General features: G+C 35.4%; 1 protein-coding gene across 1 annotated transcript; it reads left to right on the forward strand.

The window, feature by feature from the left end:
- Positions 1-1,052: 1,052 nt before the first annotated feature.
- On the forward strand, positions 1,053-26,817 carry rhot2 (ras homolog family member T2). The gene is made up of 19 exons (NM_001037679.2): positions 1,053-1,205; positions 4,834-4,892; positions 4,977-5,058; positions 5,172-5,215; positions 6,497-6,550; positions 6,675-6,727; positions 6,803-6,911; positions 9,865-9,966; positions 11,190-11,288; positions 11,949-12,057; positions 12,147-12,267; positions 14,733-14,817; positions 14,904-15,049; positions 16,143-16,243; positions 16,334-16,464; positions 20,808-20,888; positions 21,223-21,345; positions 22,762-22,961; positions 26,270-26,817. Exons 1-19 carry the CDS (start codon positions 1,169-1,171, stop codon positions 26,385-26,387), a joined length of 1,854 nt encoding a protein of 617 aa, NP_001032768.1. The 5' UTR covers positions 1,053-1,168; the 3' UTR covers positions 26,388-26,817.
- The last annotated feature ends 820 nt before the right edge of the window (positions 26,818-27,637 follow it).

The raw sequence follows: 27,637 nt of genomic DNA on the forward strand, positions 1-27,637 counted from the left end.
GCGCATTATTGCGCCAGCTGGATGATAGGCCCATAGAGTTATAGTAAAACTGATTTTGTCACTAAACCTAAATTTTTGTGTATTCCAAACTACACAACACTATTCAGGTCGTAAATGTACATTTTAATAGTATATAATACAACAGAATAGAAAAGCCTGTTTTAATATTTTATTATATGAAGGATTCATTTCTTAATTGTTTTAATTTGATTTTTTTTTTTTTTGTACAAGTTAAAAAAAAAGTAATGGTTTTGATGGGGAATTGTAAAGTAATAGTAGTAATAGCTTGTTTTTTGTTTGTTTAAATCTTTTAATACATTTGACTGATTTTTAATACTTTGTAGAAATTGTTGCTTTTATTTGTAATCATTTTACACTTTAAAATGATCTTGCTTGTATGAAATACTCTGAAATTGTCATATATGTCAAAATTAATTGTTTAAATATGCAAATAATCGCAATAAATGATATGCATTAATAATGTTAAATGATATTCTAACTAATGTAAGCTTTAAATAAAGTCACTGACTGTTAATACAATTAAACCAATATGATCACTCTTATATTTACTTTCATTAATATGTTGTTAATAAGAAGGCAATGCTTGGCAATGTAAATTACATCAAAATATTATGATTAGTACATGAATTTTGTTTAATGTGATGCTGTATTAATTAAATTAATATTTTTTCATACTTTTAAAGATTTATTTATTAATTTTATTAATTATTATAAATTTTTAAAGTATTTAATTTTAGTATTTATTACTCTTTCAGTTTAAAATGGGCTAGTTGGTATATGCGAAAATGCCTTTATTTAATCCCCGTTAGGTTATTCATTCAGTCAGTTAACAGAGCTATATTGGCCTCATTGTTTAATTAACAACAAATTATGTGACCCACTATGTGAAAAACACCGAAATATGCAGAATACAGTAGATAAAACCTATCAAAAACATGAAAATCCGAAGTTTATTCAATTAAAACGACAAAAAAACGTACAGTAGAGGGCGCTCCATTTGGGCTCCTACCGGAAGTGAGTAGAGCGGCCAGTTTCTTTGGATGGAATGGGGCTAGTCGGAAACTAGCACTGAGCTTTGAATTGAATTTGAAGTTTTTGGTCAAGATAGTCGCGACTCGTCGGAGAGTTCATTAGAGAGCGGACTGAAATGAAACGCGATGTCCGGATACTGCTGTTGGGGGAACGTAAGATATTACTGCTTTTATCTATCAAGGGAAAGTAAACGTGACAGTTTAATGAAAGTTAGCATGATTAGAGAGAGCTAACCTCAACCTTGAGCTGCTGCAGACGAGATGTAAAGTAAACACACTACTCTCTTGGCTTATTCGTGCTTTTGAATCCTTCATTTTGCTTTAATGTGCTGTTTGCATCATGCATAAATCAAAACACACGATAATTAACTTTATTGACAAGTGGACAAGTTTACCTGTGCAAGATTACAGGCTAATGACAGTTCAGGAGTTTAGCAGATAACTTGCATCTTATATTTATGTGTAACTCGTTACACAGTGATTTGTTTTGTATCGAGTGAAGTCTAATCTATTAGTTGTGATGGGTGTTTCATTTTAAATTGAGTTTGTCTGCAGAGTATATTTGCTCATCCTGACAGATTTCATGTTTATTTCTCTGACTTCAGGAGATTAATGAGGGTGAATTGCAGAAAATGTTTCAATACTTTTAATAAAATGCCAGAAAATGACAATTATTCAAAAATAGAGGTAAAGTTGGTTTTATATTCGCACATTCAGACTTTCCCCTTAATAATATAGTTTCATAAAAGTATTATTTGCAAACTCTAAATAGCGAAATCCTATTAGCAGCCAATGACTATAAAAGTACAACATTGTTCACAGTGAATTAGATAATGTTAATGTTGTCTAGAAGTCATACTTGCATGCTAATTCCAATCAAATATTCAACGTAACGTGGTAAACAATATAGAGACTTCTAAATGAATGAATGTGTGAATATAAAACCAACTTTAACTCCATTATTCAAATACAAAACTGCTTCAAATAGTACAATAAATACTTATTAACGCCATACATGTTCAATTAAAGCTTATTTGTATAGTGCTTTTCACAATAATTACTGATCCAAAGCAGATTTACAAAAGTTGCATGTTATTAGGAGGGCCAGATAGAATCTGCGGACGTTTTTTGCTATTTCTGTGGAGAATTTTGGTAAGAATCTGTGGATTTCTGCGGAATTATTTTGGGAGTATCCAGCGGAGTATCATAACTTACACTTTAATATATTAAATAAAAATAAATTAATTAATAAATAAATAAAAAATAAATGACTAAATAAGAACTAAATTAATTCCGATTTACACATTTACTCGAGTAAATAAACAGAATTTAGAATGGGCTAAAAAACTGCAGAAATCTGCGGAAAATCTGCGGAATTCTGCGCGCGCTGATTCTGTGTGGGCCTAATTATTAGTATTACATTAAAGTCAAAATCAGAAAGTTAAGATGGTGTGTATAGGGTGTACAGCTTCCCCAAAAGGTGATATCTATAGGTGTTAACATTCTTAATAGTGATCTTTTGCATTGCTTAAATAGGTCGAGGTGTACATACACGACCCATGCCGGAAGTTGAAATTAGGCCCAATAAATTAGTCACTTACAAAATAGGCCTGCACAAAATATAGTTTCTGCATGGATATTGCAATGTGTGCATTTACGATGTTGAGATGGGATTATAATCAGTGCAGAGTTCGATCATGATCATCTGCATTTGTTTTTAACGAGATGGCTCACCCAAATCTTAAATGTTTCATGCTGTACACAAAAAGATGATAATATAATAACTTAAAAATGTTTGAAACAAGTGAAGCGTGAGTAAATATTTGTAAAATATGAGTATTTTTGGGTGAACTATCCCTTAAATGCTTGTGACTATGTGAACAATTTAATATTGCAGAGTTGAAAACATTTTGCCATAAGAAATTATAATGTTTGTAACTTTAATAAAGATGTACACTGAAGACTATGCAGTGTTGATTGATTAATGTCTGTACTTGGATAATGTTAGACTCTCCAGACTTTAATTCACTTTCTAGCTTTGCTATATTGTATTTATCTCTGCTAGTAATTTATTTGTTTTATATTATTAGAGACTCGCTCTTCTAAAAAACCACCCCTAATCAATCTAAAATGAAGAATTACTTCCAAATAAAGCTGCTATCTGGTGAAATTGTATGCACACTGTAATGTTTAGAGCATATAAATAGCGTATATAAAAATACAAAATATTGCAATGTCAGATTTTTCCAATATCTCCATTACAAATTCCTATTCCCTATTCCAGCCCTATTGCAAATGTGAGACTTTCTCCAGAAGAAAAAAAAATTCCATGCTCTGTTAAACATCCTTTGGGAAATATATATATATATATATATATACACACGAATGAGACTTGTGAATGTGTGGTGCATATATTGATAATTAAGGTGTTGGCATGGTAACTATCAAGGTGTGGAGTTTGTGCCTAGTTAAACATCAAATGAACTTGAAGTGTAAACAGATCCTTCCACCTGTGACTGTGACACAATGCACGTATTCCCTGAGAGCCATAAATTATACTAATATACGGATTTTTAGTCATCAAGAAACATCTATTGATATCTAGCTTCACTTTTTTTGAAAAAGTGTAATATTTTCAGGATTTGTTGATAGTGGAAAGAAAGTTTAAAACAGCATTTCATGTTTGTAATATGTGTACATGTTAGTTAGTTACTTAGTTAGTTACTTAGTTAGTTACTTAGTTAGTTAGTTAGTTAGTTAGTTACTTAGTTACTTAGTTACTTAGTTAGTTATTTACTCAGTTAGTTACTTGGTTAGTTAGTTAGTTAGTTACTTAGTTAGTTACTTAGTTACTTAGTTACTTAGTTAGTTAGTTAGTTAGTTACTTAGTTACTTAGTTACTTAGTTAGTTACTTAGTTAGTTAGTTACTTAGTTACTTAGTTAGTTATTTACTCAGTTAGTTACTTAGTTAGTTAGTTAGTTACTTAGTTAGTCAGTTAGTTACTTAGTTAGTTAGTTACCTAGTTAGTTAGTTACTTAGTTAGTTAGTTACTTAGTTAGTTAGTTACTTAGTTAGTAGGAATGCAACGATTATATATTTTGGTAGCACGATTATAGTCTGAGGAATAATCACGGTTTCACGGTTATCACGATTATTATGCAATTTTAATTTCAATACACTACTATTAAATCACATGAAAACTCCTTATATTTTAAAGTGTTGCTTATTGCTGCTTAGTAACCAATTAATACAGCACAAAAATAAAAAATAAAAAACTAACAATCTCTTTGCACTTAAACAGGTGAAAAAAAGTTTTTGGCATTTGAACAAGTAATAATTTTACACTGAAAATAAATGACAGAACACTGCATAAATAAATCAAAATAAATCAAATGTATTTGTCTAATGTAAATCTAAGCTACATATTAGCTAAGTATTTCTCTTTTAAAGAAAACAAATGTAGTTAAAGGCTGCTGAACCTCTGTTTGAAAGGCACTTTTAATCTATGTTACAAAATTGTTTGGCTTTTTTCATTATTTTTTTTCCTCTTTGGAGTAGAAATGTGTATATTCTATACAAAGTATAAAATGGCAAACCGGGTGCCACTCCTGTCAGCTAAGAACAGGAAACTGAGGCTACAATTCACACAGGCTCACCAAAATTGGATTGCAGTATACATGCATTATAGTTATCAAGATATGAGATGTTTGTCATATTGCCCAGTCCTAGTTGTGTTTATTGGAAATAATAATATTTTTATTCTTTGTTTTTATTTGTAGCCAAAGTGGGAAAGACGTCTCTCATCATGTCTCTGGTCGGAGAGGAGTTTCCTGAGCAGGTGAGATTTCTACCATGAGCTTTTGCTGCTGATGCTGTCTGTGTGTTTGACTGATGAGACTAAAATGAGTGTGTGTGGCGTCAGGTTCCTCTCCGGGCCGAGGAGATCACCATCCCTGCAGACGTCACGCCGGAGAAAGTGCCCACACATATAGTCGACTATTCAGGTGCGGCTACATTTCACACACGCGTTTCAATTCATATTTCTAAGCCACTTAAACTTATTACATGTCATATTTCGCCAGTAATATGTTATTAATACTCAGTGTCTCTTAAACAGAGAATGAACAGACTGATGAAGTGTTGAGGGAGGAAATCGTCAAGGTAAGAAGTGTCTTAAAATAGTGTTAATAAATTGTAATAGTACATTGAATTGATAATATAAGCAATGCCACATGATTCTTCAGTTGTAACTTTGTTTTGCTGTTGCTCTCAAATAATATCAAGTGTTATCGGTGCTTTAAACATTTAAATTAAATGTGGAAGCTTGTTGTTTTTGTGGATTTAATTTTTAAAAGAACAGCAATTAGTTGTAATTGTGATTTAATGTGGTTCATTTTAAGTGTCCTTACCAGTTTTGGAGCGATTTAATGCATCTTTTTTTTTTTTTAAATTCAGAATAAATTAAAATAATAATTGCAAAATATTTTTAAAATAATAAAATATTGAATATTTAAAAAGTACTAAAATATTTATACAAATATTAACAAAATAATATATTGAGTTTACTATATTTAATTATTTATACCAATATTAACAAAATAATATAACATTAATTTTAATATATTTATTTATACACATATTAGCAGAATAATATAACATTAATTTAGTATATTTAATTATTTGTATAAATATTAACAAAATAATATATTAATTGTAATATATTTAATTATTATACAAATATTAATAAAATAATATAATATTATTTTTAATATATTTAATTGTTTATACAAATATTACCAAAACAATATAACATTAGTTTTAATATATTTATTTATTTGTACCGATATTAACAAAGCAAAATAACATTAATTTTAATATATTTATTTATGCTGATATTTACAAAATAATACGACATTAATTGCTTAATATAATTATTTATTCATACAGATATTTACAAAATAATATAACATTCATTTTAATATATTTATTTATACAAATATTAACAAAATAATACGACAATAATTTTTATATATTTATTCATAAAGATATCAACAAAATAATATAACATTAATTGCATAACATATTTATTTATACAGATATTTACAAAATAATATAACATTCATTTTAATATATTTATTCATACAGATATTAACAAAATAATATAACATTCATTTTAATATATTTATTCATACAGATATTAACAAAATAATATAACATTCATTTTAATATATTTATTTACTTATACAGATATTAACAAAATAATATAACATTAATTGCCTAATATAGTATATTGATTCTCATATAATCATCTGACACTGAAGACGAAATTGAGGCTGAGAAAAAGTTATCAATATAATGCTGTTTTATCTTTAAATGTTTGTGCTTTTATTGTATTTTAAATGTCATTTTTTATTGTTGTCATATTATTTCTTTCTTTTATAGGCCAATGTGGTGTGTGTGGTTTATGATGTCACGCAAGAGGAAACCATTGACAAGGTATCAGTTTTTTCTGATGTTATCTAAATGTTTTATGTTATAGAACGGTGTTATCATTTTACGTTATCAATATATTTGTTTTATTTTTTTTGGAACTAATTTCATTCTCTTTTTTTTTTCTCAGATCAGGACTAAGTGGATTCCTCTGGTGAACGGAGGCGCTGAAAAGGGAAGCAAGTATGTCTCTGAAGCTCATACACATTCATCACTGTTGTTGGGGAATGAACAATGACTATTTTCATTTTTCCATAGGATTCCCATCATCCTCGTGGGCAACAAGTCTGACCTGCGCTCTGGCAGCTCCATGGAAACCATCCTGCCAATCATGAACCAGTTCTCAGAGATTGAGACCTGTGTAGAGGTTTGAATCCCTGAACACTCAAATACTGTTATAGTAATATTTTATTCTTTTTTAAATATTTCCCAAATGATGTTTAACAGAGTAAGGAATTTTTTACAATATGTCTTATAATATTTTCTCTTCTGGATAAAGACTTCTTTGTTTTATTTCAGCTAGAATAAAAGCAGTTTTTAATTTTTTAAACACTATTTTAGGGACAAAATTATTAGCCCCTTTAAGCTATATTTTTTCTCGATAATCTACATAACAAACCACTGTTATACAAAAACTTGCCTAATTACCCTAACCTGCCTGATTAACCTAATTAACCTAGTTAAGCCTTTAAATGTCACTTTAAGCTGTATAGAAGTGTCTTTAAAATTATCTAGTCAAATATTATTTACAGTCATCATGGCAAAGATAAAACAAATCCATTATTAGAAATGAGTTATTAAAACTATTATGTTTAGAAATGTGCTGAAAAAATCTGCTTTCCATTAAACAGAAATTGGGGAAAAAATAATTCAAGGGGGGCTAATAATTCTGACTTTAACTGTATAAATATATATGGATATTAGTTTTTGTTTTTCCCAGATTTTAACATTAAAAAATAGACTTGTTTAATTGCATTAGATTTTTCACCTTCTTTTTGACACTAAAGTTTAAGAAATGTATTATTTCTCTTTTTTTTTTTTTTTTTTGCAAGATATAGTGTTAGTCACAGTTATCTGCAGAGATTCAAAGCACTGTTTTTGTGAGTCTCTTTTGAATGGTAATTAGTTGCTGCTCCCGCCTCCTTTCCAGTAGAGGGCGGAGCCTTTACAGCAGGGGTCTCAAACTCAATTTACCTGGGGGCCGCAGGAGGCAAAGTCTGGGTGAGGCTGGGCCGCATAAGGGATTTCACAAAAAAAACGTCCTCAAATGTCATTATTAACAGTTTTAATTATTTCTTCTGAACATGAAGTGTCCTGAACATTAATAGAACATTGAGTGAAGATTATGAACAGTTCTTCTGAACATGGCATCTTTTGCCTACTTCTTGCTGCCAGAGACTTGACAGCGCTTCTTCTCACAAATCTGAACCACATTTGGCTTTAGAGCGGAAGCAGTTGAAACCCTCAGAATGGCTTGAAGATGATCATCATTAAGTCTAGACCTGTACTTTGACTTATTGAAGTCCTAGGGAAAAAAGTGGGGGAACTCACTCAAAACTTCCATTCCCTCACCTAAAAAAAAGGCGTATATATGTATAAAAAAAACACCCCCACCCCACTCCATTCACATCAGTCTGTACCAGTCTGTATCTACCTATAATATATATAAGATGCAGGGCAGGCACGTGCACACATAGGGCTCAACCTGTGCAGAGCACATGCCCTTTTTAGTCTTGCATAGAAAGTGCCCTTGATCAAAAATGCCCCCGCGACACGATACACCCTCGGTCCCGCCCTTCAGTAGGCGCGCAATAACACCGCTCTTGAGTACGCGCGCGACAAAACAGCTGATCAGAACGCGCGCGACAACGCCCCTTTGTTTACACGGCGGGCGGGGAATGCCAGTGACCGCTGTGTACGGATAGAATCAGCGGAGCGGGGAGCGCTCTCTCTCCCCGCTCCGCTGATTCTGTCAGTGTACAGCGGTCGGCGCGGGCCACAAAATATTGCACTGAGGGCCGCAAATGGCCTGCGGGCCGCGAGTTTTAAACCCCTGCTTTACAGTTTGTTCCTCAATTGCTCTTAAAAAACTAAAGAAAACATTTTCATGCACTTTAGGCCCCGTTTACACTAGTGCGTTTTAGTTTTAAAACTGTGTTTTAGAATGAAACGATCCGCCTCCACACTAGTGCTTCACCCAGTGTTTCTGAACAAATCTCCGTCTACACCAAAACACTAAAAACGCAGATCACCTGACCACACACACACACTCTCTGGCATGCGATGCAGCCTATCTACCCAGATGAGAGCTGTGCTCGGAGTGTTCATCAAGGATCTCCCGCTGGATCTAATCTCACTATATTTGCTAAATTTGATATTTAACTCATCTTGTTTTTTTTCTAACAACATATTCCCCGACTTTGGTCTTTTGAATCTATTACTTATTCTCGGGTAACGTGTTTTGGCTGAGCGCAAAGATAAATTAATAATTAATGTAACCACGTACATTCTGTATATTGAGTGATCGCTTGCCTTTATTTCCTATAATGTATAAACTTATTGAACGTTTTACTTTATAATGGCCATTATTGATTATTAAAACTGATATTCAGCAAAAGAGAGGGTGTGGTTCGTATTTAAAATGAAAGAAGGCAGTGTTGTTATAGGCTCCGTTTTGTTATAAATATGCATACAGTGAAGACGACTCTCGTATATGCAGCACAACGCCTCAACATTTCTGCTGTCTGTTAAGTTGTAAACATCACAATGAAAATAGCAGTTCCTTAATATTTTTGTTTTATTGTTAAGAAAGTGAAACAATGTAGCCAGCATGATGTGAATAAGGTTATAAGTACACCGTTCCCTTTGAAGATTTACCCGACATGTTCTCGGGAGTCTGTTTTCCATATTAAACTTGCGAAATCTGAACTTACAAGGAGAGGATGCAGAACTTTAACTGTGTGTAGGCTACTTAATATTGAGGAAAAGCCCCAATCAGAGAGGCGAATGTCGACAGCCCCGCCTCCGTTTTTAGATGTCTCTGTTTTCCCTCATCCACACTGAGACGGAGCAGCAGTGTTTTAGGATGAAAACGGCCTCTTCAGCGTTTCCAAAACTCTCCATTCTTGGCGCTCGAAAACTCCGGCGTAGTGTGGACGGATGGCGTAACCGTAGCAAAACTTTTGCGTTTTCAAACTAAAACGCATTAGTGTAAACCGGTCCTTAGTTCTTTCTCAGATTGTCAGACAACACCTGTATATACATTTGTATATAGCTTCATGCAATGTGTGGATTTATGATGATGATGTATGTTTCTGCAGTGCTCGGCTAAGAATCTGAAGAATATTTCTGAGCTCTTCTATTACGCTCAGAAGGCCGTTCTTCATCCCACTGCTCCTCTATACGACCCTGAGGACAAACAGGTACACACACACACACACAATTGTACAGCTATGTTTATGGGGACGTCCCGTAGATGTAATGATTTGAACAGACTGAAAGAACCCATAACTCCGCCCTCACAGGAAGCAATCTGCATTTCTACATTTTCAAAATACTGTGTGGATTATGAGGCCTTTTTTTAAAAAAAATTCCATAGAAAGTACAAATGTACTCATTATTGTGATACTTGTGTGGGCATTTGGTCCCTACAATGTGAGGAATACAGGGTACACATGCGTACAACAGGGATAATAAGTATTGAACACGTCACCATTTTACTCAGAAAACCTATAGGTGTCATTGACTTGAAATTTTCCCTGATGTTGGTAACAACCAAAGAAATCCAAATACGCAAAGAAACCAAAACTATTTGGTTTACAAATGAAGTTATGCGAAATAGAATGAAATGACGCAGGGAAAAACTATTGAACACATGAAGAAAGGGAGCTGTAATTCGGCAGTGAAAGCCCAGACAGCAGCTGAAATCTCTCAGTAGTTCTTCAACAAGCCTCTGCCCTTCCTCAGTGTAATTGATTATCAGCTGCTTCAGTCCAACATCTACATCAGCAGGAGAATGAAGATGAAACCAGGGTGGACCTTTTAGCAAGACAATGATCCAAAACGCAGCCGAGGAAACTCGAATGCTTTTAGAGAAAGAAAATCAAGCCGTAGAATGGCCCAACCAATCACCTGACTTGAATCCAAAAGAAAATACAACTTAAAGCTCAGATTTGATAGATGAGACCCACAGAACCATCAAGATTTTGACACTCTGTTGAAGTCTGTGAAAAACTCACACCTGAGCAATGCATGTGACTTCATTCTCCATATGAGAGGCGTGTTCAAGCTGCCATCATTAAAAAAGCCTTTATAGAAATAATTAAAAACATTTTAGTAGTGCAGTTCTCTCTCCTTGTGTCATTTCATTGTTATTACACACAACTCATTTTCCAGAGTGTGTATTATTTTTATGTTTGTATTGTTTGGGTTTTTACTAAAATCAATTTCATGTCAACAGCTCCTTTAAAAATATTAATCCCAGGAAAAAAGCATGACATGTTCAATACTTATTTTCCCCACTGTGCACAAGCATATATACAGACACACGATACTTCATACACAAGTCTTTTCACCTTGAGTTCATATGTCTTTATGAGTGTGTGTGTGTGTGTGTGTGTGTGTGTGTGTGTGTGTTTGTTTGTAGTTGAAGGCGCAGTGTGTTCGGGCTCTGAGTCGGATCTTCAGCATCTCTGATCAGGATAATGACCATATACTCAGTGACGCTGAACTCAACTGTTTTCAGGTCAGCTGATAAGCTGCAGATTGCAGATTGCATTAATCAGCAGAAACAAAAAATGTACAGTAGGATTTAGGACATTTAGGATAACAGTTATTAAACAGACCCCCCCCCCCCCCACCACCACCTTTATGTCAGCAGAAAAAAGTGAATATTATGAATATTTTTAGTCTACATGTAATATTTTACTTACAAGTAACATGCTCTGATAAAAATATATGTGATGTAATAATTATAATTCTAATAGTTATTATAATTAATTTCTAATAATTTATTTTATATTCGTTATTTCAGGAGTTTAGAATTATTTTTAGATTAATCTAATCATTTAATTTTATTTAATCTAAATAATTATAATTTGTTCATTTTACATTAAGAGTGTTCATTATTAACTATTATTGATGCACTATAATATTATTTGAATTAAATTGAATTTCGTTTAAAGTTTTTTTTTTTTTGCTGTTAAATTAAAAACATAGTTAAAGTTTTCCATTATGTTCTATTAAAGTATATTATTTATATTGTATATATTTATATATAATTAATATAGATATGTTATATATTTATTTTTATATATTTAATGTTTTATTCGTTATTTTTATTCAGTTTTATTTGCATTAAAGTGCATTTTATATGTCTTGATTTAATGTCAATCTGTGTGTGCAGAAATTGTGTTTCGGGAATCCGCTGGCTCCTCAGGCTTTAGAGGACGTGAAAACCGTTGTGTGGAAAAACACGAGCGATGGCGTTCAGGATAACGGACTCACGCTTAACGGTAATGCACATTACACACTTTCATACACACTCTTATAATTACCCTATTAATGTATGATGATTGAACATTACTCCACTCGTGTTTTGTAGGTTTCCTGTTCCTGAACACTCTCTTTATCCAGAGGGGACGTCATGAGACCACCTGGACCATCCTGCGTAAATTCGGCTACGATGACACGCTTGAGTTGACTGACGACTACCTCTATCCAGTGTAAGTTCATCACACAAACATGTTTTAAAATGTCTATTATTCTTGATAGTTTTGTCTTGGAGTCCATGGAATGTTCGCTTTTATCAAACATCAAAAAATATTATTTTATTATTACTATTATTAATTTAATAAAAAAAAAATATATATATATATATATATATATATATATATATATATATATAAATATAAATATATATATAAATATATATGTGTGTGTATATATATATATATATATATATATATATATATATATATATATATATATATATATATATATTATTATTATTATTATTATTATTATTAATAAATAATAGCAGCTCTTTTCTCACAGTGTCTGAAATTGTTGGTTCAAGGATTAATTTTCTCTAAGCCCCGCCTTTCTGAGAGTTTACAGTGCTCTGATTGGTCACATGGGGCAGTCTTTTGTAATTGGTTAAAACCAAATGGTTATTAGCAAATCTGAATTTCAGCACTTGTAAACACAGTGAGGCTAACAGATGGCGTCTTTGGGTGCTTTCACATCTGTGGTTCGGTCCATTTGGGCCGAAGCATGGACAAGAAATGTTACATTGTTACATTAGCATTTTCTGCCGTTTTGGGGTATTTTTCACACCAGACTGATTGCTTTAGTCCGAACCAGTTGAAAAGAACCAACATGCAGTCATGTGACAAAATCAACATCACTCATTGGCCAGATGTTATTGAATGTATTTCCTAAACTGCTTTTCGATTGTCAGAATTCACGTACAGTAAAATGCCAATGGAACTCCCGCAAGTAAACAAATTGGCAGACACAAAATGTCACTTTTTACCATGGAGAGACGACTGCCCTGGCTGATTGTATCCCTGGTCATACGTCACTGTCGGATGACGGATCTGTTCGGCGAAATATCTGACTGCGTGTCACCGCATCCCTAAGGACTGTTTGTCGAAATATTTGACTGCATGTCACTGCATATCAAACGACTTAAACGATATAAATAGAGAAATCTCCACTGTGCTGAGCGAAAGCGCTTACTGAACAGCGCAGCATCGTGCTTTGCTTGCAGCAAGCGTGCTTTGACCCGGTTCAAGGCAACTGTACATTGTGTGAGTACGCCCTTAGGGTGCTTTCACACTTGGTTCAATTGCCTGGACCGTACCCAAGTTGGATTGTCTCCCCCTGCCACCTCCTCGGTTGGTTTGTGTTCACACTGTCTTTTTTCCTTCTGAACCCCGGTACACTTGCATCATCGAGCTGCTGTTTTGTTTACGGCCGTTGCTAGGTGATGGTCACGAAAGCAAGCGCCGAAATGGAAAGACATCCACACATGTCGGTCATTCTGCTTTTGGTTTGGGACATACAGAAAGCGACTCGTGTCCATCTGCCGCAAACATATTATACACATTCAGAACATCACACAGTGTCTACAGAAGCTGTTTTTGGAGGAGACAAGCAGACATCACTGTGTACCACTGTGTTTGCCCTGGCTCAGTCCCTCGTGTCACCAAGGTGCGAAATGTGACACACTCACACACACACACACGAACGAATGTTATGAAAATGATAGTTTGTTGTACAGTTGGCGGTTCACTTCCGTGATTTAGTACGATTGCATTCACATCAGAAGTGAACCGTACCCCAGACCACCTCTTTCAGGAGGACTCTAGTTCGGTTCACAGGTGCGCACCCGATTTCAGAAGACATGTTCACACTAGCTAAACGCACCGTACTATGACATCAAACAAACCCAAATGCGGACCAAAAGTGCTAGTGTGAAAGCACCCTTAATGTATTGCAAATGGCGAAGGCGCATTGCAAGTCTCTTTAGGAGGAGGCGTAACTTAGCTAAACTGTGATATGGTCATCTTCTGGTAATATTACCAACGATCCGTCAGGTAATGTTTTTCCCTCTTGGTTTAAAATTGTTGGTAAAGCGCCATCAACAAATATTTTTCCTTCACACCCAATAAGATGGGACAGCGCATTGGACTACGGCAGCTGGATTAGTCCAAAAAGGCGCAGTACTTTTTGCGGTTGGGTCTGTTCAAGTTCAGATCATGTTGTCACCATAAACAAACCGCTCCAGGGTTTGTTTGAATACGTACTGAGACCACCTCTTCAAGGAGGTCCCGGTACACTTTTTTGGTCCGCTTTTTGGTGCGCACTCGATTCATTCACACCTGACCAAACGAACCGCACCAAGAGGGAAAACGAACTCTAGAGTGATTCAACTGAACTAAATAAGGCAGGTGTGAAAGCACCCTTTGTTGATTCTTTCACTATTTCTCGTACTTTGCGAATACATTTGATTTTGTGCGTTTGTCTTTTAGTTTTAAAAACACATTATAGGGGGCTAATATTCAAGTGTGTGTGTGTGTGTGTGTGTGTGTGTGTGTGTGTGTGTGTGTGTGTGTGTGTGTGTGTGTGTGTGTGTGTGTGTTTGTGTGTGTGCGTGCGTGTGTGTGTGTGTGTGTGTTTCCAGATTGCGAGTTTCAGTGGGCTGCACGACAGAGCTCAATCATCTCGGTCATCAGTTTCTTCTGAAGCTGTTTGAGAAGTATGACGAGGTGAGACTCCTGGATCTGATCCTCTAATGAACTTTGCGTGATTAGGGTTTGGTTGCGCTCATCATGGTGTGTTTCTCCTCCTGCAGGATAAGGATTCGGCTCTCTCTCCCGCAGAGCTCAAGAATCTGTTTAGTGTTTTACCTTACATGCCCTGGAGCTCCACGGTGTACAGTAACATCCCGCTGACAGACGACTGCTACATCTCTCAGCACGGATACCTCTGCCAGTGGATGTGAGTCAGGGTTTGTGTTTAAAGGAATCACTTTTCTGGTTGATTCTGATTGATTTGTTCATCATGAATCAGACTATGTATGGCCATTTATGATTCAGTTAAAAGAATCAGTTATTTTGTTCATTTGTTCATGAATCAGAATAAACTGATTATGCTGTATGTTCTTAATTATTTATGATTCACTAAAATTAACTAGTTCATCAGAGTCATTTGTTTGTGAATCGGAACACCGAAGTTGTGCCGTATGTTCATGATTTTCTAAAATGAGCAGTTCAGAAGAGTCATTTGTTTGTGAATCAGAACATCACAGTTGTGCCGTATGTTTATGATTCTCTAAAAAGAGTCATTTGTTTGTGCATCAGAACAGTTGTGATGTATGTTTATGATTCCCTACAAAGAGTCATTTGTTTGTGAATCAGAACACTACAGTTGGACAAATGTTTATGATTCTCTAAAAAGAGTCATTTGTTTGTGAATCAGAACACGGCAGCTGTGCAGTATATTTATGATTCTCTGAAGCGAGCAGTTCAAAATAGTCATTTGTTTGTGCATCAGAACAGTTATGATGTATGTTTTTGATTCCCTACAAAGAGTCATTTGTTTGTGAATCAGAACACTGCAGCTGTGCAGTATGTTTATGATTCTCTAAAGCGAGCAGTTCAAAAGAGTCATTTGTGAATCAGAACACTACAGTTGTGACGAATGTTTATGATTCTCTAAAAAGAGTCATTTGTTTGTGAATCTGAACATGGCAGCTGTGCAGTATGTTTATGATTCTCTAAAGCGAGCAGTTCAAAAGAGTCATTTTGTTTGTGAATCAGAACACTACAGTTGTGCCGTACGTTTATGATTCTCTGAAATCAGCCATTCATAAGAGTCATTTGTTTGTAAATCAGAATGATTCTCTAAAATGGGCAGTTCTTAAGAGTCATTTGTTTGTAAATCAGACTGCACAGGTTGCATTGTATGTTTATGATTTACCAAATGAATCACGATATTTAAATGATGTCTCATTAAATTGTCAAACTTGGGTAAAATAAGCATTAGTAAGCGTACAAGCATTCTGGCTTCATATTTGCTGAATAAACTACAGGTTATTGGCGTATCTGGATGTGCACCGGTGTTTGGAGCATCTGGGTTACCTCGGCTATCCAATACTGATGGAGCAAGAGTGTCAGACGTCCGCCATCACAGGTAATGAGATCCACACACAGTCCTGCTGTAAACCCCACATGTGTTTGATCAGACAATGAGGACTATTTCTTTCTTCTGTGTGTATGTCAGTCACCAGAGAAAAGGCTCTAGACCTGGACAATCGGCAGACTCAGCGAACTGTGTTCCTGTGTAAAGTGATTGGTCCGCGAGGAACTGGAAAAACAGACTTCCTGCGAGCGTTTCTGCAGCGCAGCACTGAGGTCAGAGAGAGTGGCTTGATGGAGAAAATAAAGATTTATTATAAAGTCTGCATGAATCTGAAGTTGCTGAGAGTTATGCCGAGTTCAGACTGCATGATTTTCAAAGTAATCGTGTCACAGATGTTTTCACACTGCATGACTGTCTGTGCTAGCGTTTTGTCGCTGCTTTGTTTACACTGCAAAATAGATCGGCGACTGGGGGTTTCACATTGCATGACTTTACAATAGGAAGAGTCGCCGACAACTATGTCCAAACTAGAGGTCTGCATAAATACATTTCCGAATAAAGAGCGGGAGCGGTCGGTAACGGGTTTAATTTGGGACGGGAGCGGGCCATCTAGCAATATCGCTCCCGACTCCCGAGCGAGCACGCGTATGTATGTGTGTGAATGAAATAGCGCGATGCTGTGTTTAGCTTGTTTGTTGCTGTGTGTGTGCGCGCACGCGCGAATGAGAGGTGGGTGTGTGCGCACGCGCGAATGAGAGGTGTGTGTGTGTGTGTGTGTGTGTGTGTGTGTGTGTGTGTGTGTGTGTGTGTGTGTGCGTGCGTGCGTGCGTGCGTGCGTGCGTGCGTGCGTGCGTGCGTGCGTACGTGCGTGCGTGCGTGCGCGCGCATTAGAGAGAGAGAGAGCTTTGCCTGTGTGTGTGTGTGCTTGGTGCTTATGTGTGTGTGTGTGTGTGTGTGTGTGTGTGCGCGCGAATTAGAGAGAGAGAGAGAGAGCTTTGCCTGTGTGTGTGTGTGTGTGTGTGTGCTTGGTGCTTATGTGTGTGTTTGTGTGTGTGTGTGTGTGTGTTAGTGCGCGCGCGCACGAATGAGAGAGAGAGAAAGCTTTGTCTGTGTGTGTGTGTGCGCTTGGTGCTTATGTGTATGTGTGTGTTTATACAGACAGCTTGTTATAGGCTGTCTGGACTCTGTATAGCTGGGTGGTTTTCGGTTTTGTTCTCCCCCCCGCTCTTTAGCTTGATCGGGCGTGGCGGGTAGAAAACGGGGCGGGTTGGGCAGTGGGACAACAAATGCTGAATGTAAGCGGGAGCGGTCGGGATCGGGCTAAAACCTGGCGGGTGCGGGCGGGAGCGGGATTAAAAATTTAGTCCCTCGCAGCTTTCTTGTCCAAACTACGTCTCACAGCCAAAAACACGTAGTATATCTTTTGATATTAACTACATAGCGAGAAAGAAGCATTTAATGGGGTAGAAAATGTACATATTTGCTCACCTGGGTTTAAAGGGAATTAGTAATTTCTCTTCAACTTTCGTTTTTTTATTTTCTGTAAGAAAATTCAAACAAACATGGGTGCTCCTGTCAAACCTCCACTAGTTTTTCCTCCATTTCTTGGGTCAGAATAAACCGAAAATGAGCGCTTTTAACTTCTCCCTCAACCTCCCGCTGGCCTGCAGGTACACACACACACACAAGTGAATGCTGCCCTCTCATTGGCTGTTGGTGATCGCCGATGTTATTTTCAGTCAAAACTCATTTCACACGGCTTGATTTGAATCGCCGACAGCTCCAGATATTCAGCACGCCAAATATCTCACAGGCATCGGCGACTCATCGGCAATTCTCTCAGATCACGTCTTCGATAATTCACACGGTGTGATTGTCACTCACGTGCACGAGCACCAATTTGCCTGTGATTTCAGGCATTTGTCGGCGATTTCTCAAAACCTGTTGGCGAGTCAAAATCGGGGCTAAAATCACGCAGTCTGAACTCGGCATTATTTGAGTATGTTGATGTACAACCCCAAATCAGAAAAATTTGTGACTGTATGAAAACACAAATAAAAAAAGTAGTGTTTTCTAAATTTACTTTGACTTTCATTTCATTGCAGACAACACAACAGCACATTATTTAATGTGTTCCTCATGATTTTATTGTTGTTTTTTTATTAATAAACATATTCCAAGTTTGGTTCTTGCAGCACATTTAAAAAAAAAAGTTGTACCAGTAAAGCATTGACCACTTTTCATTGTTGAGATTCCTTTACACAACATTTAAAAGACATTGTGAACATTTAAAAACCAGATGATGAAGTGTTTCAAGTGTAATTTTGTCCCATTCTTCCTGCATACTAATCTGAAGGTGGACAACAGGCAACGGGGTCTTCATTAGCCCCTTTCACAAAGTGATACCGGTAAATGTATGGAAAATTTCCGGAACGACTTTACCGGTAAATTTCCAATATTACACATGCGAGGACGTTACGAAATTTTTCCGGAAAAGAGCATTGATGTGTGTGTGTGTGCCCATGGGCTGTTTCATGGGCACATGCAAAGCTTGAAGGTAAACAAACAACGGCTTATCGTAAGCATCTTATCGATAATTATTTACACGGTTGGCATTAAGATGAACATAAACGTGATCTGACTAACTTCTAGCAGCTAAATGTGTCTGGTAAAATATTCTAAGGCTTTTATTCTCATAAACCGCGCGGACGTGAATGCACCTGACTGTTCTGATTGGCTAAAGCAGGCGTCTCACGTCAGCACGTTCTAGACGTGCACACGTTCTTTCCGGCAATCTTTCTTTTGCATTCACACAGCGCAGCATTCCGGCAAATTACCGGTAATCTTACAACTTCTCTTTCCGGAAAATAGCCAGAACGAATTTACCGGTATTTTCAAAAAGGGCCTGTTCACACATACACGCCTTTCCGGAAAATTGCCGGTAATTTTCCAGAAAGGTGTGTATGTGTGAAAGGGGCTATTGTTGTATTTTGTGCTTCAAAATGCACCACACATACTCTATCGAAGACAGGTTGGGACTGCGGACAGACCAGTCAAGAACCCGTATCCTCTTCTTTCGCAGACAGGACAGTAATGTGTGCAGAATGTGGGTTTGTATGGTGGATTGCATGCATTTGCATTGCATGAGGAACACATTAAATAATGTTTGTCGTATTATCTGCAATGAAAAGTCAAAGTAAATTTAGAAATCACTACTTTTTTTATTAGCATTTTTCGCACTGTCCCAACTTTTTCTGATTTGGGGTTGTACTTCTTCAACTGAGAGGCAGTATGATTGCTTTTCTTTGGTTTTATTCTGGCTTTACTTCATAATGAATTTTTTTATTTACTTCTGACAAGCAAATATGCTGTAAACATGTAATAACATAGTCAAGACAACACATTTTTAATGTGTTTTTCAAGAAAGATCACTATGATAACATAATATATGCCTTCAGTGATTTCCTAAAGATACACACCAAGAAACAACACATCTGAAATCATTACAGCAGTCGCCATCGTCATATGAAGCAAGAGATCGTGATGACATATGATGACACGTACAGGTGTTGTAGTGCTGTCCCAATTCTTAGGGGTACATTTTGAAGCCCTTCCCTTTCACACTCGGTTTTAAGGGCCAAAGGGGAATTGGGATTGGGCCTTAGATTCTTCTTCTTCTTCTTGTAATTATTTGCAAGGTCACAAGTGGTTGTGTAAGCATTTCATTGCATATTATACTATGTATGAAGAAATAAAATTTGAATTTGAATCACTGAAGTTTAGATAAAATTTTTGTTGTGTTAGTCAGGAACTAGGATCAGCCATAAAGTGAATTTCCCGTGCAAATGAAGTGAGTAAACTCTAAATGTTCAAGCGTCTAATTACATGCAAATAGCATGATTTACTCAAGATGCATCCGGTGTGAACGCCGCATTACAGATTACCATGTTTTTTTTTTGGTTCGTTTCAAATAGAATAGTCAAAATTGTTTCTTTTTTTTTTCAACGTTTGGTGCCTTATTACAGTTTATAGTCTGTTTAGGAATATTAATCTCTCTGTAGTTGTTTATTGGATCTCTGGCACTCGCAGATCTGGTGATTTGCAGAGCTAGCTGCCGGCAGATTTGCAAATCACCAGATCTGCAAGTGCCAGAGACTCAAATGCTCGGCCACTGAAGCTAAGCAGGGCTGCCCCTGGTCAGTACCTAGATGGTAGACCACATTGGAAAGCTAGGTTGCTGCCGGAAGTAGTGTTAGTGAGGCCAGCAGGGGGCGCTCAACCTGCGGTCTGTGTGGGTCCTAATGCCCCAGTATAGTGACGGGGACTCTATACTGCTCAGTGAGCACCGTCTTTCGGATGAGACGTTAAACCGAGGTCCCGACTCTTTGTGCTCATTAAAAATCCCAGGATGTCCTTTGAAAAGAGTAGGGGTTTAATCCCGGCATCCTGGCTTAATCTGCCCACTGGCCTCCGTCCATCATGGCCTCCTAACATATTGTAATTGGCCTCATCACTCTGTCTCCTCTCCACCAATCAGCTGGAGTGTGGCGTGCGGTCTGGCGCAAGGAATTATTATTATTATTATTATTGATGAAAAAGCTTTGTTTATTTTCAGAGAAGTGATCGTGATCCCGGAGCTCCTTCAATATATGCCATCAACACAGTCTCCATCGCTAATCAGGACAAATACCTGATCGTAAGTCTGTCTTAACTCACATTAACCACTGGTTTATTATCTGCCTATTATTGACTGTTTATTAGTACATAAAAAAGCACACATTCTCCATGATCTTATTCTACATTACTAATCCTACCCAAAAACTAAACCCAAATACAACATTAATAACCATTCAAAAGCAGTAATTTAGGAGTTCATTGAGGTAAAAGTCATAATTAACGTTTTTTAATAGCAAGAATTGTACAATTAAAATAAAGTGTTGCCAATATAGTTGATAAACACATACAAGGCGGAAATAATAAATATATTTTGTGCAACAGGCCTCAGCTCATGAGTGTATTGTTTTTCTCAGCTGGAGGAAGTGGACGTGGAGACGGAGTTTCTGAAAGCGGCGGATGCAGCGTGTGACGTGGCGTGTCTCATGTATGACGTCAGCGATCCCGACTCCTTCAACTACTGCGCTAGCATTTATAAAGTGAGAAAACATCCACATCTGCACAAGAACACTTTAGTCCTTGAGTCACACGGCTTACTTTTATCTTTGAAGCACATTAAAACAACAATATAGAGAAAACGTGCCCTGGTTTATGTATTTGATATTGTCGAAAATGTAGACTGTGTCCTCTAGTGGATGTTTGAAAACAGCAAGCAGACGTAGCCCAGGACATATTTTTCGGTTCTTAACAATGTAGCCCTGGGCACATATTTCTAGTGAGCCTGGATTGCATTAAATCTGAGCATCCAAATTAATTAAAATTACATAATGACCTTGCAAAAGCTAATCTTTCCCTTATGAAAATTTACTATATGTTTTATACAGTAGCATAATAATCATGTATTTTTTTGGCGTATTTGTATATCCACAAATGATTTTTGTTGTTGTTGTTTTTTAAATATGGTTACTTTTTTTGGTGAGTTATTAATTTCTGTTTGGCTAGCTTGTATTTTTAGTTCATATCTATTTATTTAAATTATTTAACGGAATTTTTAGGTATATTTAATTAATTTAATTGTTGCTACATTTCTTTAACTGAATATACAGCTAATCTATGAACTATAATATTCTATGATTATTGTAATAATTGTAACTATTGTAATAATGTTAATTGTGATATTGTTTCAGAATAATAATTTTAATAATGTTTAAGTGATATACAATCAGTTCAACTGATCAAATTAACGACTAAAGGCTGAGTTATACTTCTGCGTCAAGCGCGCGCGAATGCTGTGGTGCAGCCTACACGTGGACGCATAGTCGCTGACGCGATCCTCTCAAAAAAATTTAACTACCTGTCGCAACGACGCGTAGAACAAGCTCTGTGATTGGTCGGTTTGGTAGCGCTGACGAGTGTGGGTGGGACCGAGAGCCACGCAAGCCCAATGGAACGATTGTTTACAAGTGTGGAGTCTCGTGAAGGAGCTCCGGATGGAAAGTTTTGTTTTAGGTTTACCTAATGGTTAAAGTTGTTGCGCGTCCGCCGGTTCCTGACGAGTTTAAACCACTTGTACATTCAGGAAGCGTTCAGTAAAACAAAACACCAGAGATTAAACTCGACACAGAGGAACATAAACACCTCATTGCCAACTAGCGTTTCGGAAGTGTTAATGCAGAGCAACAGAAACAGCGCGCAGAAGTGTGAATCCACAGCTACGCGCGTTGAATGCACCGTGGGTCACGCCGATCACTTGACGCAGAAATATAAACCAGGCTTAATGATACAAAAATATCAGCTTTGCTTCTTAGAAATAAATTGCATTTTAAAATATATTAATCTGGCAAACATTTATTTTGCGTTGTAATATTATTTATTATTTTTTGTTCAGACCGTCTGTTTCAGAAATGTATGATTTCTTGAGCTCATGAGCTGTTTTTGTGTGTGTGTGTGTGCAGCAGCACTATATGGACAGCGGGATCCCGTGTGTGGTGCTGGGCTCTAAAGCTGATCTGGTGGAGGTCAAACAGCATCATGGCATGAGCCCGTCCGAGTTCTGTTACAAACATCGTCTGCCTTCACCTCTGCATTTCTCTGCGCTGCTCACACACACTCACACGCACATTTACAGCAAGCTCACCTGGGCCGCCATGTACCCGTAAGTATACACACTTCTTCTTTTTTTTTTCTATTTTAAGTTGTATACTATTATTTTCAGTCCCTTATTATACTATTTTAAGTGGCCTTAACTATTATATACTTACACTCACAATAATAATTAATTACAAAGTAATTATTGTGTAAATAATCAGCTATTAAATTCATAATTACACTGTTGACTATCCCTTACACCTTAACCCAACCTTAAACCTGCACATATCACCAAACCTGTCCTTAACCGTACCTGTATCCCACCTCTTATGGCATCAGAAGTGTTCTGCAATACATCATAAACACTAAGTATATTGTATTTATATTTTGATGTAAGGACATATAGTAGTTGAGGGCACTTAATATAAAGTTATTTTCTATTTAATTATGCAATAAAAAAGAAACAATTTAATTGTTTTATTGATGTTAATAAATGGCTATATTGCTTGTGGTTAATGTTAACCATTAACTATTGTTTAAAAAAATTGACAATGTTGGAAAGTGCAAAGCCTTTAGTATAACCAGTTAGGTTTAAATCAAAATAAAATGTTTTTTTTTTTATTATTAAATTGAATCTGCTGAAGTTTAAACAATAAAAATGGCAATAATTTAGCCATTTAATTTAATTCTCTAAATTTTATTTAAAATAATTTTAGGAAAAACAATAATTTTTGCCATTTTAATTTAAGCTGCTGAGTTTATACAACTTTAGAGAAATTAAATTGTCAGTTAAATTGATTAAGTTTAGCCAGCACTAACTGCTTCTAAAAAGGCCATTCATTTAAAACTTATATTTAATTTATTTTAGCTGCTAAGTTTAAATGAAACCACTTTAAATTATTTATAAATAAAGAATTTCAGTAATTTAATAATTAAAGCTAAACGTTTACATTTTAGCCGTTTAATTTAGAAATATTTTTATAAGTGGTTTAATTTAAATTTAAATTACTTTAAATAAAATATTATAATTTTAGCTATTTAATTTAAATTTGCTAAGTTTAAACTGCCTCAAAAAATTTTATGTATTTTTTTTTTAAGTCAAACTTTCGCATTAAATTTAATTGCTAATTGTAATTTAAATATAACATTTGCCATTTAAATTGATACTGACTGGTTTAAATGCTTTTTTTAATTACTTATTATAAGTATATCTATTTAATTTATTGGTTGAATTTAAGCTGCTAACTTTAAATAAAACTACTTTAGAGAAAATAAATTGATGTCGATTAAATTTAAGATATTTAGCCAGCAGATCTAATTTCGCATAAGCTGCTTTACAAAAAGCACATTATTTAACTGCAAAGTTTGAATCAGGATGCCCAAACTCGGTCCTGGAGGGCCGGTGTCCTGCTAAGTTTAGTTTCAACGGCAGTTAGACACACCTGAACAAGCTAATCAAGCTCCTTCTAGGTGTAATAGAAACTTTAAGAAAGTGTGTCGAAGGAACTTGGAACTACAGTTGAAGTCAGAATTATTAGCCCCCTTTTGATTTTTATTTTCTTTTTCAAATATTTCCCAAATTATTTTTAACAGAGCAATGACATTTTCATGGTATGTCTGATAATATTTTTTCTTCTGGAAAATGTCTTATTTGTTTTGTTTCGGCTAGAATAAAAGCAGTTATTAATTTCTTAAAATTTTATCCCATTTTTGGGACAAAATTATTAGCCCCTTTAAGCTATTTTTTTTTTCAATAATTTACAGAGCAAACCATCGTATACAATAATTTGCCTAATTACCCTAACCTGCCTAGTTAACCTAATTAACCTAGTTAAGCCTTTAAATGTCACTTTAAGCTGTATAGAAGTGTCTTGAAAAATATCAAGTAAAATATTATTTACTGTTATCATGACAAAGATAAAATAAATTAGTTATTAGAAATGAGTTTTTAAAACCTTTATGCTTAGAAATGTGCTGAAGCAATCTTCCCTCCATTAAACAGAAATTTTGGAAAAAAAATAAACAGGGGCGCTAATAATTCAGGGGCGCTAATAATTCTGACTTCAGCTGTATGCAGGACACCGGCCCTCCAGTTTTTTTCCAGAGTTTGGGCATCCCTGGTTTAAATGAAACCACTTCATATTATTTATAAATAATTTAAGAATTTTAGTCATTCAATAATTTTAGATAAAAGATTAAGTTGTTTAAAAATAATTTTAATAAAATAAAATAGTTTCAGTTGTTAAATTTAAAGCTGCTAAGTTTTAACTGCTTTATAAAATTATACTTTTTTTGTTCAAGTCAAACTTTGGGCATTAATTTTATGCCATTTAATTGATATGATTAAATTACTGATTTTACATGAACTGCTTCAAAAAGCACATTGATTTAAATAGGATTGTATAATTATAGCCATTTATTCAGCTGCAAAGTTTAAAGTCCCCATAAACCAGAAGCTGCGACCGCTTTTTTTTCATATTGTGATGCAGTTAATATAGAAACTGAATTTTAAATGAGAAATCAGTGGGTGTGGCTTTTTTTTCTTACTGCGAGCTGATTAGATGCTTTGAAGTAGGCATTTCATTCGGAAAGAACTGGAAATGGGTTTGGGGAGAGTTGTTACACCCTGACAGACTCCTCCTCTTCACTATTTCTGTTTTGTCAAAACTGACAGCTGAAGGGGCGTGGTTAAGTAGGTTAGCCACGCCCAATACTTCAGACAGACATAATCCGTGAATTTAACTGAAAATAAAGAGAAAGTGTGTTTTCAGATTTCAATTAAAGGTTTTAAGAACAAACTATTTATTTTTTCTTAATGACATGCACAGATGAATTTCTCATCACAAAATTAGCTATGTGAGCTAACAACATCAATATGGTTAGTTTTGATTTTAAGAGGACTTTAAACGAAACCTACAAAATTATTAATAATTAATTTTAACTGTTAAGTGTAAAGTCGCAACAAAATCATCTAAATTTTAAATAGAAAATCAGATTTTACCCAGAAAATTTTAGCCAAACTTAATCACCTAATTTAATATTTTTAAAAAATTATATTTTGTGAAATGATAATGATGTCCCACTTTTGACGTTTGACACCAAACGCTCTTTCATCTACTCCTGAATTTTATAAGCCACTCATTTCCTCAAGTAAATAATGACCTACTTAATGATTTCCCTCTGAATGTCGCGTGTCACCCATAAAATCTCCTGTGGAGTAAAATGCATTACAAACGTTGCATGTGGACTTCAAAGATCTGCAGACGCCAGACTAAAATTAGCGTGTGTGTGTTTGAGTGTGAGTGTGTGTGTGTCAAGGTCACCAGAAATACTGAGCGCATTTAAATCTCTCCCTATGTCACTTCCTGTCTGCAGGCACCTGAACGGATCAGACATGAGCAGCACGTCTTTCTGGCTTCGTGTGACTCTTGGAGCCACAATAGCGGCCATGTTGGGCTTCGCTTTGTACAGAGCCTTTAGCCGACACAAATGATGGCCGCTCTCTCGCTGTAGGTGCAGATAAACACACACTCCTCCATTTTCTGCGCTGTCTTGGCCTTACTGACTCACTGTGGCTTAACAAGGGTCCTATTAGTTACAGTGACGACAACAGAATAAGCAGATGTTTGGACTAAAGTATTACACGTCAATAAATTCCCGAGCTCACATCAGTCGAGCCCTGGAGATGTTTTTTTTTTTCCAGCACATTTTGAGGAACAATATTGAGGTTACGTTTTTGAATTGTGAGAGTTTGTGATGTGTTTATGAGCTTGGGAAATCAAGTGTATTCCATGTGAACTCGTATTCGGCTTCTGAAGCGTGTTTTCGAACGCATGCTAATTGAAGCTTGTTTCCGTATTTGCATAAAAAAGGTAATTTCAATCTTTTTATTTTACTTGCTGTTGGATATTTGCATGTCACGCAGTTTGGACTTCTGTTTTCAGAATTGAAATATTTGTCTGAGAAAGTTTTAATTTATAAAATAATCGCAATTAATCGCAAGTTTACGTCACGGTTTTGAGCGAAATGGCAAGATCACAAGATAGAAATACTGAGAACCGCAAGAAATAATGTTAGAATTGTAGGATATAAATTTAATTTACGATTGGATCTAAATTAGATTTTTAAATGGATTTAAAGTTGGATATATATATAAATCGTAGTTGTATGTTTGTATCTAAGAATTTATATTTAAAATTTTGAATTCCTTGTTTAGTAATTTTGTGAGTTTAGGGTTAGGGTCTTGCTGTTTGGAATTTCAAATTCAGAATTTATTCCAAATTGCGTGTTATATCTTGCGGTTCACAATGTACATTTTTACGTTCTGAATTTGATTAAAATTGCAAGTTTTTTATCTTGCAATTCAGAATGTAATTTGTTGCGTTCTAAATATAATTAAAATTGCAAGTTTATATCTTGCACTTCGCGATTTTCGTTTTTACGTTATTTCTCGCACTTCAGAATGTAAGTTTTTTTTTTCGGTCTGAATAAAATTAAAATTGCTTGCATTTCAGAATTTACATTTTTTATTTAATTCAAATTGTAAGTTATATCTTGCAGTTTGGAATGTAAATTTTTACGTTCTGAATTTAATTTAAATTGTAAATTATGTCTTGCAGTTCGGAATATATATTTTTACGTTCTGAATTAGGTTAAAATTGAGCATTATATCTTACATTTCAGAATGTTCATTTTTCTATGTTCTGATTTAAATTTTTACTTTCTGAATTTTATTAAATCTGC

The sequence above is a fragment of the Danio rerio genome, chromosome 24, assembly GCF_052040795.2.
Source record: "Danio rerio strain M-AB ecotype USA chromosome 24, GRCz13ab, whole genome shotgun sequence".
NCBI lineage: Eukaryota > Metazoa > Chordata > Actinopteri > Cypriniformes > Danionidae > Danio > Danio rerio.